A 17,543-nucleotide genomic window follows, 5' to 3' on the forward strand; every position below is an offset into this window, starting at 1 on the left:
CACAAAAAAAAAAAAAGATATAGATGTACTATTGTAAAGTGGTTGTTCCACTGGATATCATAAGATGAATGCACCAATTTGTAAGTCGCTCTGGATAAGAGCGTCTGCTAAATGACTTAAATGTAAATGTAAAATCAATCAATAGCATTTACTGTAGCCCATAAAACCTACAGTATACTGTTTTGTATTTATTTATTGTTTTACATTAGAATATAGAGTAGCCCAAAGGACAAATAGTTAGAGCTGCACGTCCCCCATTTCGTTATTTTTATATATATATTTTTTCCCTCATTTCGTTATTTGTTAGCATATTTTTGGGAATAATGCAATAGGCCTACACAATGCACAGGTAGAAAGGCATGCCTATCTGTTTTATTGCGTAAGAAATAGGTCCTCGATATGAACTTTTATGAACTTTAGCCTACTCATCATCATGAATGAGTTTTTCTCTTCAGGGACAGACTGACATGGATTACACCAATAAGAGAGCCTCCGAATGAAAAATAAATATAAAAATAACCAATCACCGCAATCATAGGCAAATCTAGGGGAGGTTCCTGATACGCACCAGGACCTACAATAAAACTCTGAACTCTGTTCCTACTTCGAATCGTTTGTTAGATTGTAACATTCTGGATTCACATTCATATCAGATATATTTATTGAAAAGATAAATGGAGGATAAAGGCGAGGACGGACACACTGTAAAATACTACCGACTGTCGGAAATCGAGGAACGGAATTCATTCAAGAGTACATGGATTATACTCAACCATAAAGTCTACGATATCACCACATTTTTGGAGGAGGTGAGAAAATTGTGCTACACGAATGGTTCATGTTTTTGAACCTTTTATTTAAACTAGGTAAGTCAGTTAAGAACAAATTCTTATTTACAATGACGACCAACAGGGGAACTGCCTTGTTCAGAGGCAGAACGACAGATTTGTACTTTGTCAGCTCGGGGATTCGATCCAGCAAGTTTTCGGTTACTGTCCAAACGCTGTAACCACTAGGCTACCTGCCGCCCCCAATGTTAAAGCCCATCACATTTTACTTGATATATGCTTATCCATAATAACCATAGGCAACAGGTCAGTATTTCTAAGTAATTATCCATGGCAACATTTCGTACTATTGTGTGCGAAGTCAATAAATACATTTTCATTATGTGAGGATAGGGAGACCGATGCACGAACTTTAGAGTAAAAATACATAAAAAAGTATCTTAAACGCTTGATTTGTTACCCGCACTATCAGCATGGCCTCAAGAACGACACGTAACACAGTAAAGATAATCAGTAAAATTAGTATGATAGCTTAAGTTATGTTTGGTATGGTTACGTAAGGCAGAAGGTTACTTAACTAGAGTCGATTGACGCACCTGTGCATCACACGGTGATGTAACTTGTAATATTGAAAAGCACCCAGCACCCTAGAGTGACCATTTTATTGTAGTAGTGGCTGCAGTATAGAGATCTTCACGGATACACCAGTACCAGATCCGGGACCTGATCGGGTCTGGGTCGAATCTGATATGATTGTCACGGTCTCGGGTATGTGTGATTTTTTTTTTTTTTACTGACTTGTTCGGAAAGACCCATACAGATCTGAAGGTGACTGCTGCATTAGAGAGAGGGAGAGAAATTGCATAATTTATGCTGCTGCTCTTTGATTTTCATGAATTGTGCGTGTCGCTTGTTGTAGAGTCGTAGAGCCTCCGTATAGGGCAAAAGTTAGGAGATATCGAATCAATGGAGGAAGATGGAATTCAAAGTTAAAGGAGAAGGATGACAATGACAATGACCAAGAGCCAACAACTCTTGGTCAAGTTGTTTGTGACTGTAGGACAATGAAGTGCATGCAGCCTCAATTAGCCTAGCTAGCTAGCTTAACTAGCTTCTCCTGGTTTGATACAGTCAAGACAGGTACTACATAATCATATTGGATGATAAATGACATAGCTATGGCAGCTATTATTCTACTATAGTGCGAGTAAGCTTGGTTGGTTGCTGTCTCTCTCCTTGTTCCTGTGTCACTCACACACATTCACAGTAGCCTACACAGACAGCGCGGCCCCTGCTACCTTCTCTCCCTCGTGCTTTATCAGCTCTGGTTAATAAAGTAGCTTAAAATTGGACTTTTCTGCTTCTCTCACTTGTACCGAGTCTGGATCCGACCAAGTCTATACGGAACGAGTGTAGTTGTCCTTGGGTCTGTTCGGAACGGGTCTCTATTTTTTAAACATTTATTTATGGATATCGGTTCGGATGGGAAAGCCCTAGGTCCAACTTTTTGGACCCGTGAAGGCCTCTAGGCTGCAGTTTAAACCGCTCTTTCCACATCCTTTTTCTACACGAGAGGATTTGGGCAAGAAAGTTGTCAAGAAATTGTCTGTAAAACCCGACCCATATGAACTACAAACTAATATGTCACCAATATCGAAAGGTCAGACTCCCATAAACACAAAGGTGTCGGTTGTTCTACTACAATACACACAAGCTTCAGGGGAGTCATCTGAAGGTAACCCAGTAGCAGGCTATAAAAAAAATATATGTATGTGCATGGTGGGTAAAATGTGCCGAAGTAACGTGACCAAACCATTGATATAAAAAATCCTACGTCTTCTTATATCTCTTATATAAATGTTATTCGATGTGTTTCGATGGGCTATAGCAGTAAAGGCCAAATTCAATGTTTCATAAAAAAAAATGTAGATACCTAAGATTCTAAATCAAGTGGCGAAGTTATACATTTTATGACCATCTTAAAACAATTCCATGATCTAAGGGTTTAGACTTACAGGTGTTACGCCAAAAACGAAAGGAGAGTTTAGTCGGGGAGGATAGGTTAGCATATAACGTGATGTCTAGCAACCAAAAGGTTGCGTGTTTCAAATCACATCACGAACAATTTATGCTAGGCTAATTAGCAACTTTGCAACTACTACTTTTTAGCTACTTTGCAACTACTTAGCATGTTATAGCTAACCCTTACCTTAACCCACAACCTTCAATGTATCCCCAAACCCCTAGCCTAGCTAACGTTAGCCACCTAACAAATTGTACTTTGTAACATATTTAACGTCTGGTAAATTTGTAACATATTGTACGATTTGCAATTCGTATCATCTGAATTGTAATTTGTAACATATATCATATGAAATGGATGATGGACATTCACAAATTAAACTATACCAAATGTAACATACCGGATCATACTAATCTTAGTGTCACAGATTTACATTTACTATGTTATGTCTACCCCTGGGTCCAGGTTGGTACTGTAGTGATGGGGGGGGGAATTATACAGATACATATCGGATATTATTTTTGACAATGTATCGTTTTGAGAATATTGCAATATTATTTTTGCGCTAGTTGCATCAAAACTACAGTATTTTTTTCATTCGTAGCTTGTTCTCCATCTTCTTTTTAATTAAGGAGCCATTTTGTTGTCAGTGCTTATATTTCCATGACTGATAACTTGTGTTCTCTTGGCCCTCTGCAGCAGACATATGGTGAGCAATATGTTTGGAACATCGAATCACAATAAAATCCCAGTATCTAATCACAATAAATGTCAAATTGCAATTAGAGATGGGCATTAGAACTTTTGTGACTGTTTGAGTACTCGCATGATTTTATTTTTTGAGTAATTGGCCCGCACTGGAAGGAAATATGTGCGCATTTATCAATATGCCAACCGTGCGCAACAATGGCTTATTTATCATAACCATTACAGATAAAGAATCCTAAATGCTAAATTGCCTCTTATGTGACCTGTTTCAGGTACTAGGTGTATGTCACAAGTCACGACTTCACAGGAGAGCCATTTGAATGTTTTATTTTTTTATTTTTTCCATCAATGATTTTTTTGTTGCAGCAATGCCTTCTGGAACATGTGAACTTTCATGTCCTTTAATAACAAACTTGTATGTCATCTGTAAATACGAATCAAATTGTTACATTTCAAGCCTTGTTGGTAAACCATAGAAAAAGTAAGCAAACTTCCCACTAGCCATGTTTGGCTGAGATAATGAGTGGGCTGGACATGCCGAGAGAGGTGTTCGGATTGGTCTGCCAAATAGAAGGCTTCTGTCTGTTTGAGTTCAGTCTGTCGAACGCGGCTTTTTTTAAATGTAGCTGCATAAGTGTTGCTCTCCACTTTCTGGAGGATCGAGTTTTGAAACCAGTGGAATTAGAGTATGATAGCTAAGGAGATGGAGAAAACACCTGTTTCCGGATTACATCTTCAAACTAAGGGCATTTGCGTCATGGATCCGTAACTGGGAGACGCATCAATCATGCATGATGATGTATATGGGTAAGATGGTCTAGCTAGCCCCATTTTCAGATATTACACACATTTTGTCAGAGTGGTTTCATTTCAAGCTTAAGTGTACTGTTAGCTAGCTAATGTTAGCTGGCTGGCTCCCTAGCTAACGCTATGTGTATAACGTTATTATTCATTGTTGTTTAACTAGCTAACGTTAGCTGGCTGGCTCGTGATGTGTGTGATATATATTTACCTGGCTAGGTTAATTGTTTACCTAGCTAGCTACATATCTCTAGCTAACGTGTACTAACGTCTTCCCTGTGGCTCAGTTGGTAGAGCATGGTGTTTGCAACGCCAGCATGGTGTGTGCAACGCCAGGGTTGTGGGTTCGATTCCCACAGGGGGCCAGTACAAAAAAAAAATGCATGAAATTAAATGTATGTATTCACTACTGTAAGTCGCTCTGGATAAGAGTGTAAAAAAAAATGTGCTGTTAGCTGCCTGGCTCCCTAGCTAACTTTAGCTAATGTTGTGACGTGTGTGTGTGATATTACATGGTGTTTACATAGCTAGGTTCATTGTTTACCTAGCTAGTTACATGTATTAAGCTAAAGTGTACTGTTAGCTAGCTAACATTAGCTGGCTGGCTCCCTAGCTAACGTTGCGTGTATGGTGTTATTATTCATATCCCCGATCCATTAGCTTTGCTAGTTAGAGCCTAATGTTAGCTAGCTAACATTTGAACTTGGTTGGTCAGCTCACAGCAGATTTATGCAGGGTAGCAATGGCATGATTTGGCACTGTTCATTGTTGTTTAACTAGCACTTGTCAGCTAACGAGCCAGCCACCTAACGTGTGTGTGTGTGTGTGTGTGTGTGTGTGTGTGTGTGTGTGTGTGTGTGTGTGTGTGTGTGTGTGTGTGTGTGTGTGTGTGTGTGTGTGTGTGTGTGTGTGTGTGTGTGTGTGTGTGTGTGTGTGTGTGTGTGTGTGATTTTACATGTTGTTTACCTAGCTAGGTTCGTTGTTTACCTAGGTAGCTAGCTACATGTCTTAAGCTAAAGTTTACAACATCTGTTGAATATGGCCGGGGTCAGTAAACGTCAGCAAAAAAACATAATGAAATTGTTGCCAGCAGAGCTGGTTAGGCTGTTTTCATGTTATACAGAGGTAAACAAATCATCGCCCAGAGCGTAAAGGGTGCGCTCTGAACGCGCAGAGAACGAAACGAGATGGGTGGGGCTAAAGCTTAACCTGTTATGGCTAGGGGGCAGTATTTTCACGGCTGGATAAAAAACGTACCCGATTTAATCTGGTTACTACTCCTGCCCAGTAACTAGAATATGCATATAATTATTGGCTTTGGATAGAAAACACCCTAAAGTTTCTAAAACTGTTTGAATGGTGTCTGTGAGTATAACAGAACTCATATGGCAGGCAAAAACCTGAGAAGATTCCTTACAGGAAGTGGCCTGTCTGACAAGTTGTTGTTCATCTTGGCTCTTTTTATTGAAGACTGAGGATCTTTGCTGTCCCGTGACACTTCCTATGGCTGCCATAGGCTCTCAGAAGGCGGCAAAACGCTGAATCGTGGCTTTGCAGGCTCTGGCTGAAACAAAGTAGCGCGTTTGGGTAGTGGCTGGTTACAGTACTGTGAGACTCAGGCTCGTGCCCGCGTCGACCGAAAGCTTTGTTTTCTTTCCTCTGTTTAGCTAAATGGACATTCCCGGTCGGAATATTATCGCTTTTTTACGAGAAAAATGGCATAAAAATGGATTTTAAACAGTGGTTGACATGCTTCGAAGTACGGTAATGGAATATTTCGATTTTTTTTGTCACGAATTGCGCCATGCACGCGACCCTGATTTACCATTTCGGATAGTGTCTGGGACCCACGAACAAAACGCCGCTATTCGGATATAACGATGGATTATTTTGGACCAAACCAACATTTGTTATTGAAGTAGAAGTCCTGGGAGTGCATTCTGACGAAGACAACAAAAGGTAATCAAACTTTTATAATAGTAAATCTGATATTGGTGAGTGCTAAACTTGCCGGGTGTCTAAATAGCTAGCCCTGTGATGCCGGGCTATCTACTGAGAATATTGCAAAATGTGCTTTCACCGAAAAGCTATTTTAAAATCGGACATATCGAGTGCATAGAGGAGTTCTGTATCTATAATTCTTAAAATAATTGTTATGCTTTTTGTGAACGTTTATCGTGAGTAATTTAGTAAATTGTTAGCAAATTCCCCGGAAGTTTGCGGGGGGTATGCTAGTTCTGAACGTCACATGCTAATGTAGAAAGCTGTTTTTTTATATAAATATGAACTTGATTGAACAAAACATGCATGTATTGTATAACATAATGTCCTAGGTGTGTCATCTGATGAAGATCATCAAAGGTTAGTGCTGCATTTAGCTGTCTTCTGGGTTTTTGTGACATTATATGCTAGCTTGAAAAATGGGTGTCTGATTATTTCTGGCTTGGTACTCTGCTGACATAATCTAATGTTTTGCTTTCGCTGTAAAGCCTTTTTGAAATCGGACAGTGTGGTTAGATAAAGGAGAGTCTTGTCTTTAAAATGCTGTGAAATAGTCATATGTTTGAAAAATGTACGTTTTTGTATTTTTGAGGAATTTGTAATTCGCGCCACGCCTATCATTGGATATTGGAGCAGGTGTTCCGCTAGCGGAACGTCTAGATGTAAGAGGTTAAGAGGGTGTGAACAATGCTGAATGTGTGCAGACAAAGAAGAGCGCTCTCACCGAAACACAAATGCCATTTTCTCAAAAGTGAGTTTACAAGTTCATCAACTTTCAAAGCAGAGTTACTTTCCCATTGTTCCTCAAATGCAGTGTATGATATACCATTTTGTAGCTCTGAGTCTCTACTTTTATTTTGCTACATAAGACCGAATCCAGGTGGCGGGTCATTTAAGATTCATTTATTGAAATGAGATGTATATATATATATTATGGAAGACTATCTTTAAAAAGGTAGTAACCTCAGCAGTGTGGCACTTGCTTGTAGAAGCCTATGGCTGTGCAATGGCATAGCCTTGTTTTGTTAATTTAGCAGACAACTCTTATTTCCCATCCTTATCACAGTCAAGGCACACACATTTTATAGTAAACAACATGATGTAATATAACAGAATAGTGCAAAGTGACGAGTTATTCTGAGGGATAATTTGAAAGTGGCTCAATTTGTCGATTTTTGAAATACATTTTTCAGAGTTACAAACCAAAATCTCATATTTTCGATAACCAGACATTTGAATTTATTCTGCCTGTTATTTTGGAATTTAAAAAATGTATTAACAATTCCACATTGAACACTGCATGGGGATGAATTATGGCCATGACATCTGTTTGGTGAGTAGGCCTAGGCTTAAAGAAGTATTTTCAGTGTGGAACCGGTTCTATGTTTACACAATTGAGTGAGCCACAGCGGGGAAATGGAATTTATGGAGCAGAACTGTGTGATGCTTGGCTTGGTTTCTTTTTAGTTGTGTCCTGCAATGCACATTTATAAATGGAACGATAGAGTTAAAGCAAATTAACGTTGTCTCCAAGACAACATTTTGACCAAATCGTTTTTTAGTATTTGAAAAATATATAATCTCTGGTTAATGATCGAGTTTTGACGTCAGTTCGATTGTTCATGCCCATCCCCAATAGCAATGCATATCATATCGGCACCTAAGTATCATGATAACATCGTATTGTGAGATCCCTGGCAATTCCCATCCCTAATAGTGAGTGATCATAACCATCATCAATGTCGTTTTCTCTCCTGGGTTTCTTTTCACTTTGGATAGGCCTAGTTCATTGTTATTACAATGTAGCCTATGGACAATAAGATAAGGGCAGATAAAATAGTATCAAAATTAGACAAGTAAAGCAGTCGGGAAGCTATCTGATCCGTCCTTTGAAAGACTGGGTTCAATCAAGGACACTGAATATCCCCAACAGCTGCCAAGTCACAATTCCCATCTGAGTTCACACATTGTCCTGGTTACAGATTAAATTTGTCTTTGGATCAGATAGTACAGGGTAAGTAGCTCAGAGGTGAGGAAGGAAGACCATTAGCCAGAAGGTCACTGGTTAAAGTCCTGGTTTGGGTGATGAAGAGTGGGAACTGAACTGACAATTGTAAGGTTTCTGGTTTCAGACCATATCCACTACTGTTTTACCCTTGAGCAAGAAATGTTACCCTTAACTTCTCCAGGGCTTCTCCAGAGCTACTCTGTTGCTGACCCTGGGTTCCCCCAAAATATAGTGTGTGTGTATTTGTTTATGGGGATTGGAAGCAAAGTAGTGAAGAGCAAAGAAGTACTATTCTACATTGTTCAATTTGAGTAGGGTAAATAATAGCATTCAGTTGGGTTTTCACGAGGCTACCTTATACGAGTTTATAGGGAAATTTGGGGATTTCATAGGGAAATTTGGGGATTTCATATTTAGGCCAATAACACTCAATAGGTCATGCATGTCAATTCTTACTGTTCCATTGGTTTCAACCTGTCTCCAAATATAGGTGTGTGTTCAAGACTTTTTCACAGGTTTCTATAATGTTATACAAAAAATGCTATACTTATGTGTCTTGAATAACGTGTGTAACTAGCAGAATACTAAAATTACAGATTTACCTAATGTTGTGGACACCCTAGTCCAGTGGTTCCCAAACTGTGCCCCCCCCCCCCCAAAAAAAACCAGTTTTAAGGAACTGTCTGGCTTTCAACTTACTCTTCAAAGTTGCATTAGTAGAGTGCACAAGGTGCCGTTTGGGCTGTGGCAGTCATGAAATATTGTCAAGCAAATAACTGCCGGTCTCACAGTAATTTACCATTAATTAACAAACACATTCTCCTGGCTTCCACACAGCCTACAAGCCACTGATGCAAACCTTTGGTACATCTTAATTTTAAAAAGTCAAATAAATCCATTTAATATAGCCTACACATCACAATAAATCCATTATTTTAGAAGGGTCTAAAGAAAAGTCTACTTCAGAAGAACAGAATGGCATACTTTGAGTTGTCCTTATGTTAGGCTCTGATATGGCTTTGCCATATGGCTGTGGGCTACACTAGTTCATTAAGCAGACAAGATTTGCTTAGAATTCCGTGGCATTATTTGTAGTAGTATGTAGAATACAATTGAACATAGCTGAATAAAATAGAAAGGATATTTCCTCCAAGGAAGTGCGCACATACGGCTATTCTGTGTTGAGCAGTTAACAAAGAAACAGCTCCTCCTATATGCTTAATTTAGTTGTGATACAAATGTTGGGCTATATGTTTACATTTTTAATACATTCTAAGGCTGCATGATTAGACTAATGATTTGAAAATAGTTGCATGAAAGGCATGTGCTCTGTTTAGTTTCTTGTGCAGGCTGCGCACACTTCATCAGTCTCTCATTCACAATTTTGACAAGCATTTGATAATATTCTCACCAGGCCTTGAATTTCCCAGCGGCATCCCCCTTGTGTGGCCATAATGCCCCTGAAAAATCGAAGATGTTAGAAGAACTGTCCACATTTAGCCTATTTTTTGTCAGCCAACAAGATGAGTAGGCCTAACAAACAGCAAAACCACTAGCCTATGTCAATCTACTATTCCCCATAGTCCAAAACTTGACCTATTCTATTGGTCAGTAAATATTCCAAACATACACTGGGACAGTTGTGGGATGTTATAGATCCCAAATGAATACAACCACTCATCAAAAAACATTTTTAAAAGCAATGAGCCTGATGCAACAGATCAGAATGTTTAGCTAAAATGTTGATAAACTATTAGGCTATTTCTTCACATTATAAGCTCAGCAATGCACACATCGCATTAAGCTATAAGTGTGACTGTTCTGAAAAGTGACCACAAATGTGATTCATGTATTTAATGCTCTATTATAAAGGTGCATTTTTATTGTGCAAATTTTCTTCCCCAAACTATAAACTCACGGGCTGCCTACGTATACCAGTTAGACTCTACTCTGGTTGTAAGTTATTTGGCCATTTTAGTTGTGCTACAAACCATATCAAAACATATAGGCCTATGGGCTAGGCTACATGAGGTGTGCATCATTCACAAGTGATAGGCTAATATTGTCACCCATCAGACAATTTTTTTAATTTAATGTTGTCTTAACATATACTAAATAATGTGGGAAATTAGTTTTGATTTGGTTCATTTTCATGCCAGCCAGGTAGGCTATACTCCTGTTGTAAGTTGATGCATTGTGCTTAATATTAGGAAAGTTGATAACAAATCTAGTAGGCCTCGCCTATAGAAAGCTGATGGGATCCTCTTTTTAATAGAGGCCATCAAAATTCTGTTCTCACACAGTTGCATGGCCTATAGAAAAGTTGCGCAACATGGGCTTTCATGAAGTGTTTGGTTTGATTTTTCGAATACATTTGCATTGATATCAGAGTGATTAGAGAGACAATGGAGTGCCAAGTACCAGGCTGTCAGCAAGTTTGGTACTAATGACCATCAGCAGCATCAGAGCTTGGAGAAGCCTAGTTACCGTGACTAAACGGTCACCTGGAATTTGACTGCGGTCATGACTCGTGACTGGCGATAATACGGTCACCGTAACAGCCTTAGGGGCAATTTTAAAATTGGGTAGTGCATCATCCGTTTTCCTCTTGTCATGTCAGTCATTGCGTACCTTAGCTATTTATAACTTCTCATAAATGTTCAGATCAACTAGCCCATGTCAGCTAATGTATTTTTTAGCTGACATGGGCTAGTTGTAGTCAGTCAAATATCACATGAATACACATTGGACATGGCAAAATGTATAGAATTGCAAGAAAATTTGCTTTAACATTTTCTCTGTACCCCATGACAAAATGTGTAGAACTACAGGAAATACGTGAAACCTTTTTCTCTGCCAACAAGAGGGGTGTGAACAGTGCTTGTGCCCATAGAAGTTCATGTGGCGCAGGCATGAAATCTTCCCCAATGCTGGAAGGGGGGGCTTGAGTGAAAAAGTTTGCGAATCCCTGCCCTAGTCTGAACACAGAACCACTGATGTGGTTTTGTCTATATAGCTACAGCTTAGCATCAAGGTTTAGTGCAAAACAATGGGAATTGACACCTAGAATGCGTTTTAATAACCCCCCCTACCCTCCCCCCCCCAAAAAAAGATATAGATGTACTATTGTAAAGTGGTTGTTCCACTGGGTATCATAAGGTGAATGCACCAATTTGTAAGTCGCTCTGGATAAGAGCGTCTGCTAAATGACGTAAATGTAAATAAATTGCATAAAAACAACGATTCTGACATGTATATTACAGCACCCAGGTGGAGAGGAGGTCTTAAGAGAGCAGGCCGGCGGCGATGCCACAGAGAGCTTTGAAGATGTCGGACACTCATCAGATGCCAGGGAGATGGCTGCCAACATGGTCATTGGAGAACTGCATCCAGTAAGCACTCCTTCTGTACCTTACACCTGTTTTACATTTTTTTTATATAGGCTTTAAGAAAACTTTTGCCTCTGGGGGTCTTGAGCCAAAAGGGGTCCGTCCCATAAATCATCAGAAATTACCTCATTGGACAGAAAGGGGTATACACAGTGATGTTGTAGTAGTAAAGAAAATAGGTGGGTAAGCGCTAATCCGTTCCCGGTGAGTAAAGTAACGCTCCCTAAACTTTTCAATGCATTTTTACACTAAAGGTGGGTAAACGCGAGCAAAATAAAAATAGTGCGTAGCTTGTGTTTTACATACATTTACCCTCCACTACACCACTGAGTACATCTTTCCACACCCATGAGCAAAAGGAAACATTGTTTGCCTGAAAGATTTGTGGTTTCATCAAATTGTCATGAGATAAAGAAAATAAATAGTAATATTATATAATTTATGAACCATACAGCCAATATTCCACCCAACATTTGATGTAAGCCATCGATAATACACTCAATGGCTAGTTTACATGGTCGTGGCTTGCTATATAAAGCAGGCAGACCTGCATCGAGGCATTGTTAGTGTTCGATTTAACGTTAGAATGAGCAAAACGAGTGATCTCAGCAACTTTGAGTGTGGTATGATCGTTGGTTCCAGGCGGGCCGGATCCAGTATCTCAGAAACGGCTGCCCTCCTGGACTTTTCATGCACCATTCTAGGGTTTACCGAGAATAGTGCGACAAACAAAAAACATCCAGTCCTGTGAGCAAAAACAAAACATTTATGTCAAGAGAGGTCGAAGAATGGCAAGAATCGTGAACTCTAACAGGCAGGTGCGGAACGGCATCTCGGAACGCACAACTTGCCAGTCCTTGTCACGGATGGGCTATTGCAGCAGACAACCACACTGGGTTTCACTCCTATCGGCTAAAGACAAGAAAAAGCGTCTCCAGTGGGCACGCAATCACCAACACTGGACAATAGAGGAGTGGGAAAAACATTGAGATGGAATGGGCTGGTCGCAGCGTGAATGTACCGCTGTCCGATCTGCAGCAACTGCATGATGCCATTGCGTCAGCGTGGACCAACGTTTCCAACAACTTGTAGAATCCATGCCCTGAACAATTCAGGCTGTTCTGTAGGGAAAGGGGGTCCAAGCCAGTACTGGATGGGTGTACCTAATAAACTGGCCAATGGTTTTACTATTTACAGGTATGTGATTGGGTAAAATGAAAATGTTTTTTATTCTATAAACTACTAACAACATTTCTCCCAAATCCCCAAAATATTGTCATTTGGAGCATTTATTTGCAGAAAATGACAACTGGTCAAAATAACAAAAAAGATCTTGAATAATACAAAGAAAATAAGTTAATATTCATTTTTAAAACATTGGTATTGTGTTGTTTAACTTAGGAAGAGTTCAGAAATCAATATTTGGTGGAATAACCCTGATTTTCAATCACAGCTTTCATGCGTCTTGGCATCCCCTCCCAGTCTTTCACATTGATGTTGTGACTTTATGCCACTCCTGGCGCAAATTAAAGCAGCTCGGCTTTGTTTGATGGCTTGTGACAATCCATCTTCCTCTTGTTCACATTCCAGAGGTTTTCAATGGGGTTCAGGTCTGGAGATTGGGCTGGCCATGACAGTCTTGATCTGGTGGTCCTCCATCCACACCTTGATTGACCTGACTGTGTGGCATGGAGCATTGTCCTGCTGGAAAAACCAATCCTCAGAGTTGGGGAACATTGTCAGAGCAGAAGGAAGCAAGTTTTCTTCCAGGACAACCTTGTACATGGCTTGATTCATGCGTCCTTCACAAAGACAAGTCTGCCCGATTCCAGCCTTGCTGAAGCACCCCCAGATCATCACCGACCCTCCACCAAATGTCATAGTGGGTGTGAGACCTGGAGAGGTCTACAAGACAGTGTCTCGCACCCACTGTGAAATTTGGTGGAGGATCTGGGGGTGCTTCAGCAAGGCTGGAATCGGGCAGATCTTTTCGGTCTCCTGAGGGGGAATAGGTTTTGTCGCGCCCTCTTCATGGCTGTCTTGGTGTGCTTGGACCATGTCAGTTTGTTGGTGATGTGGACGCCAAGGAACTTGAATCGCTCAACCTGCCCCGCTACAACCCCGTCGATGAGAATGGGGGCATGCCCAGTCCTCTATTCAACTGGTAGTGTTTGTTTTAATTAATCCCAGAGAAACAAGTCATTTATAGGTTGTATTTTGTTTCAGAGTTAGCAGGGCAAGCAGGCACAATTCATCCCTCTTTGGAAGCGTGGATTTGTTAGAATACAGATAAAAAAAAAAAAAACACCCAGACAACCATTAAGTTACTATTAGACAGCAGGTGCACAGGCCCTTGCACAATACCAGCTCACAGTCTCACGTCAGAATTAGACGCTTATTTATTTTTATCAAACGTCAATTTTCAAAGTGTTTTTAAGGTTAAATTTAGGCATTAATGCCAAATTTAAGGTTTGGGATAGGCTTAAAACAAAAATGTCAAAAACAACTTTCTATTGCTGGATACGGATACGAACTTGCAACTTTTGGAATCAGAGGCAGATTCTTACACCCCTCTGCCATCAACGTCCTCAATGAACTAGCAAAATCGAAACCTACTGGAAGGTAAGAGTGTTACCCCTAGTGGCCGGTTTCCACATAATATCCCAATGTCCTCAGACATGATGAACGTTAAATACTGACTTGTATCACGGGTGACCTGGTTGGTCTTCCTGTGACCTATTGGGTGTGAGGTGCTGCTCAAGACAAGTCTGGCACTGTGAGTGGAGTAGATTGGCTGAACACAACAGTGTAGGGTATTGTGTTTTCCGCCCTGTTGTCTTCATTGAATGACATTGGCTACCCTTTTATTCTCTGTCATCTTGATTGAATGCAGATGACCATGATATTATGTAGGAAGTTTCAGTGGTCCCATAGTTCTGCTAAAACAGACAACTCTGTGAGTGTGAAATGTTAGATGTCACAGCATAACATGTGTAGACTACATCATGGCAATGGTAGGCGAGAACTCTTAATTTACATTAGATATATCTATTGATTAATTAATCACTCTGGTTTCAGTTGGCTGATGTGGCACTTAATTGCAAAAAATTCTGTCTAGTTTGTGGTAGACTACTTTGCTGCGGAGGATAGAAATAATTGACTTCTCAGCCTTCTTACACATCTAGTGTAATCTAAAGGGGAAGGAATGCCTGGTCCTATATTTGTTGAATACCTGCCAACTCTCATAGCATAATAAACAACCTTTCTCTTTTGCTCCCACTCTCCCCCTCCTATCTCCCTCACTCTCTCGTGTAGGATGACCGGCTGAAGATTGACAAACCTTCAGTAAGTAAAACAAATTCATGTGCATATCAGGCAACTGTATCTCAAATGTGACAATTTACGCTACTCATATTCCAGCACACATAGTAAGGTGTTAGGTTTCGACGGCAAGCTGCCTTAAAGAGTTATTTTGAAAACATCTGTAGTTGACATGTACAGCACATATGAAACATTTACAATGTATCATAAAGATAGGCCTACTCAAAGATACTGAGACATGCATGTAAATATTTGTGGAGGCCTCAGACTTAAAAAAAAAAATTCTTGCAGGAACCACTCAAGGAAACCTCTAGGTACGTAGGCACCCCTGATGCTTTTTTTCTGTTTCTTGGTTTTAAATAAATTACAATTAATCTTGCAAGTTTGCATCTGCATGAGTAATGGATGCTTCAGATACTTGTTTATGTAAGAAAATGTGCTCCCTCATGTTTGTTTAGAAATCTATGCCCTCTGCTCCAGCTTCTCCAACCTAGTGTGTGTGTGTATATACGAGAGGGGTTGGGTAATAGCAGATGACAAATTACCGTCTGGATTAGTAAAGTATATCTTATATTTGTTGCAGTGATCTAATGGGGAACCAACATTGCTTTTCTATGACATTTGCGTTTTATCACCTTTGTACCCTTTCAGCTGACTGTTTTTTACTGATGTATTGTATCTGAGCTCTTGTTCCTAACTCCTCAACAGTTGGTGGACAAACTGGTTGATCACCGGTTTGGCTGCAGCTGTCGTCACGGTGATGTACCAAATGTACATGTCGGAGAAGTAACTGCGCCATCCGTTCGTCACCTTTGCATAATCAAATGTCAATCAATTTAACTGGCTTCAGAATGACAGCTACAGAGCCTGTGTTTGATCCCTGAGAAACCATTGCTGCCTTTTGGGATTTGTACAGCTCATATGCAGTACTACAGTACACAGGATTGATTTAATGTTTTTCATCCAATCGCTCGGCATCATGTCAATGAAGGCATATCATTTTGTTATTGTGTTAACCTTCATTTTACTCTCCTGATTTACATATTGAGATATATTACACACACACACAGTCGTGAAAAAGTAAGTACACCTCCTGGAATTATTATTATTTTTTTTTACATATTTGGACAGATATGTAATCTTCACTTTAACACCATTGACAGATAAAGGTAACTTAATTTAACCAATGACACTGAAAGATTACTTTAATAATTTATTCTTAAAAAAATGAACAGAAATGCAATTCCAGTGCAGAAAAAATAAGTACACCCCTAGCTTCAATAGCTGGTGTTGCCCCCTTTTGACTGAAATAACTTAATGTAGTCGTTTTTTTGTAGCTGTCTATCAGTCTCTTACATCGAATGGGATTCATTTTTGCACACTAGTCTTTACAGTACTGTGTCATGTTCGAGGGCTTTATTGCATGCACGGCCTGCTTCAAGTCCCCCCATAGCATTTTGACAGAATTTAGATCTGAGCCTTGACTCGGCCATTCCATAAACTTCCATTTCTTATTTTTGAGCCATTCTGCTGTAGCTTTGCTTGTGTGTTTTGGATCATTGTCCTGTTGCAAGATCCATGTTTGGTTCAGCTTCAGCTTTTTGACAGATGGCCTCACATGCTCCTCAAGAATTCTCTGGTACAATATGGAATTCATGGTTGACTCAATGATGGCAAATTGGCCAGGCCCTGAGGCAGCAAAGCAGCCCCAAACCAAAATGCTACCGAACCCATGCTTTACGGTTGGTAAGAGGTTCTTCTGTTCAAAGGCAGTGTTTTGTTTTCGCCAAACATGGCATCTGGCATTGTAACTCCACCTTTGACTCATCTTTCCAGAGCACATTGTTCAAGTAGTTTTGGTCTTTACCCAGGTGTTGTCTGACAAATGTCAGTCGTGTCTTGATTTTCTTTTTTGAGAGAAGAGGCTTCTTTCTTCCTGACCTCCCATGTAGGCCAAGTTTGTGCACTCTCTTTGTGACAGTTGACTCATGCACTTCAACATTAATTGTGGCAAGAGAGGCCTGTAGATCCCTTGATGTTACCCTGGGGATCTTAGAGACTTCTATGAGCATATTTCGGTCAGTTCTTGGGCTGAATTGGTTAAGACCAAACCAGGCCAAGTTTCTAATCTTTATGGAAGGCTGGACCCACCCAAGTTACACTCTAATGATTTTCTAATCATTTCCACCTGCTCTGGTGCACCTGATTCTAAATTTTATGTGATGGTAGGGGTGTACAAATCTTTTCCGCATAAGGAAATTTGATTTTTGTTTATTTTAATTGCATAACATTTTCAAAGTGTTACATTTTCATGTGATTTGTTAGATTGGGTTACCTTTATCAGTGAATGTAGTTGGAATTGAGCTCAAATAGACATATTTACATTACACATACAGTACCAGTCAAAAGTTTGGACACACCTACTCATTCAAGGGTTTTTCTTCATTTTGACTATTTTCTACATTGTAGACATCAAAACTATGGAATCATGTAGTAATCAAAAT

At 39.9% G+C, this 17,543-nt stretch overlaps 1 protein-coding gene across 1 annotated transcript; it reads left to right on the forward strand.

Moving 5' to 3' along the window:
• The first annotated feature begins 553 nt into the window (after positions 1-553).
• Positions 554-16,443, forward strand: LOC106578586 (cytochrome b5). The gene is made up of 5 exons (XM_014157572.2): positions 554-809; positions 11,593-11,721; positions 15,034-15,063; positions 15,331-15,353; positions 15,748-16,443. Exons 1-5 carry the CDS (start codon positions 675-677, stop codon positions 15,827-15,829), a joined length of 399 nt encoding a protein of 132 aa, XP_014013047.1. The 5' UTR covers positions 554-674; the 3' UTR covers positions 15,830-16,443.
• Positions 16,444-17,543: the final 1,100 nt, after the last annotated feature.

This window comes from Salmo salar, chromosome ssa19 (genome assembly GCF_905237065.1).
Source record: "Salmo salar chromosome ssa19, Ssal_v3.1, whole genome shotgun sequence".
NCBI classification, from domain to species: domain Eukaryota; kingdom Metazoa; phylum Chordata; class Actinopteri; order Salmoniformes; family Salmonidae; genus Salmo; species Salmo salar.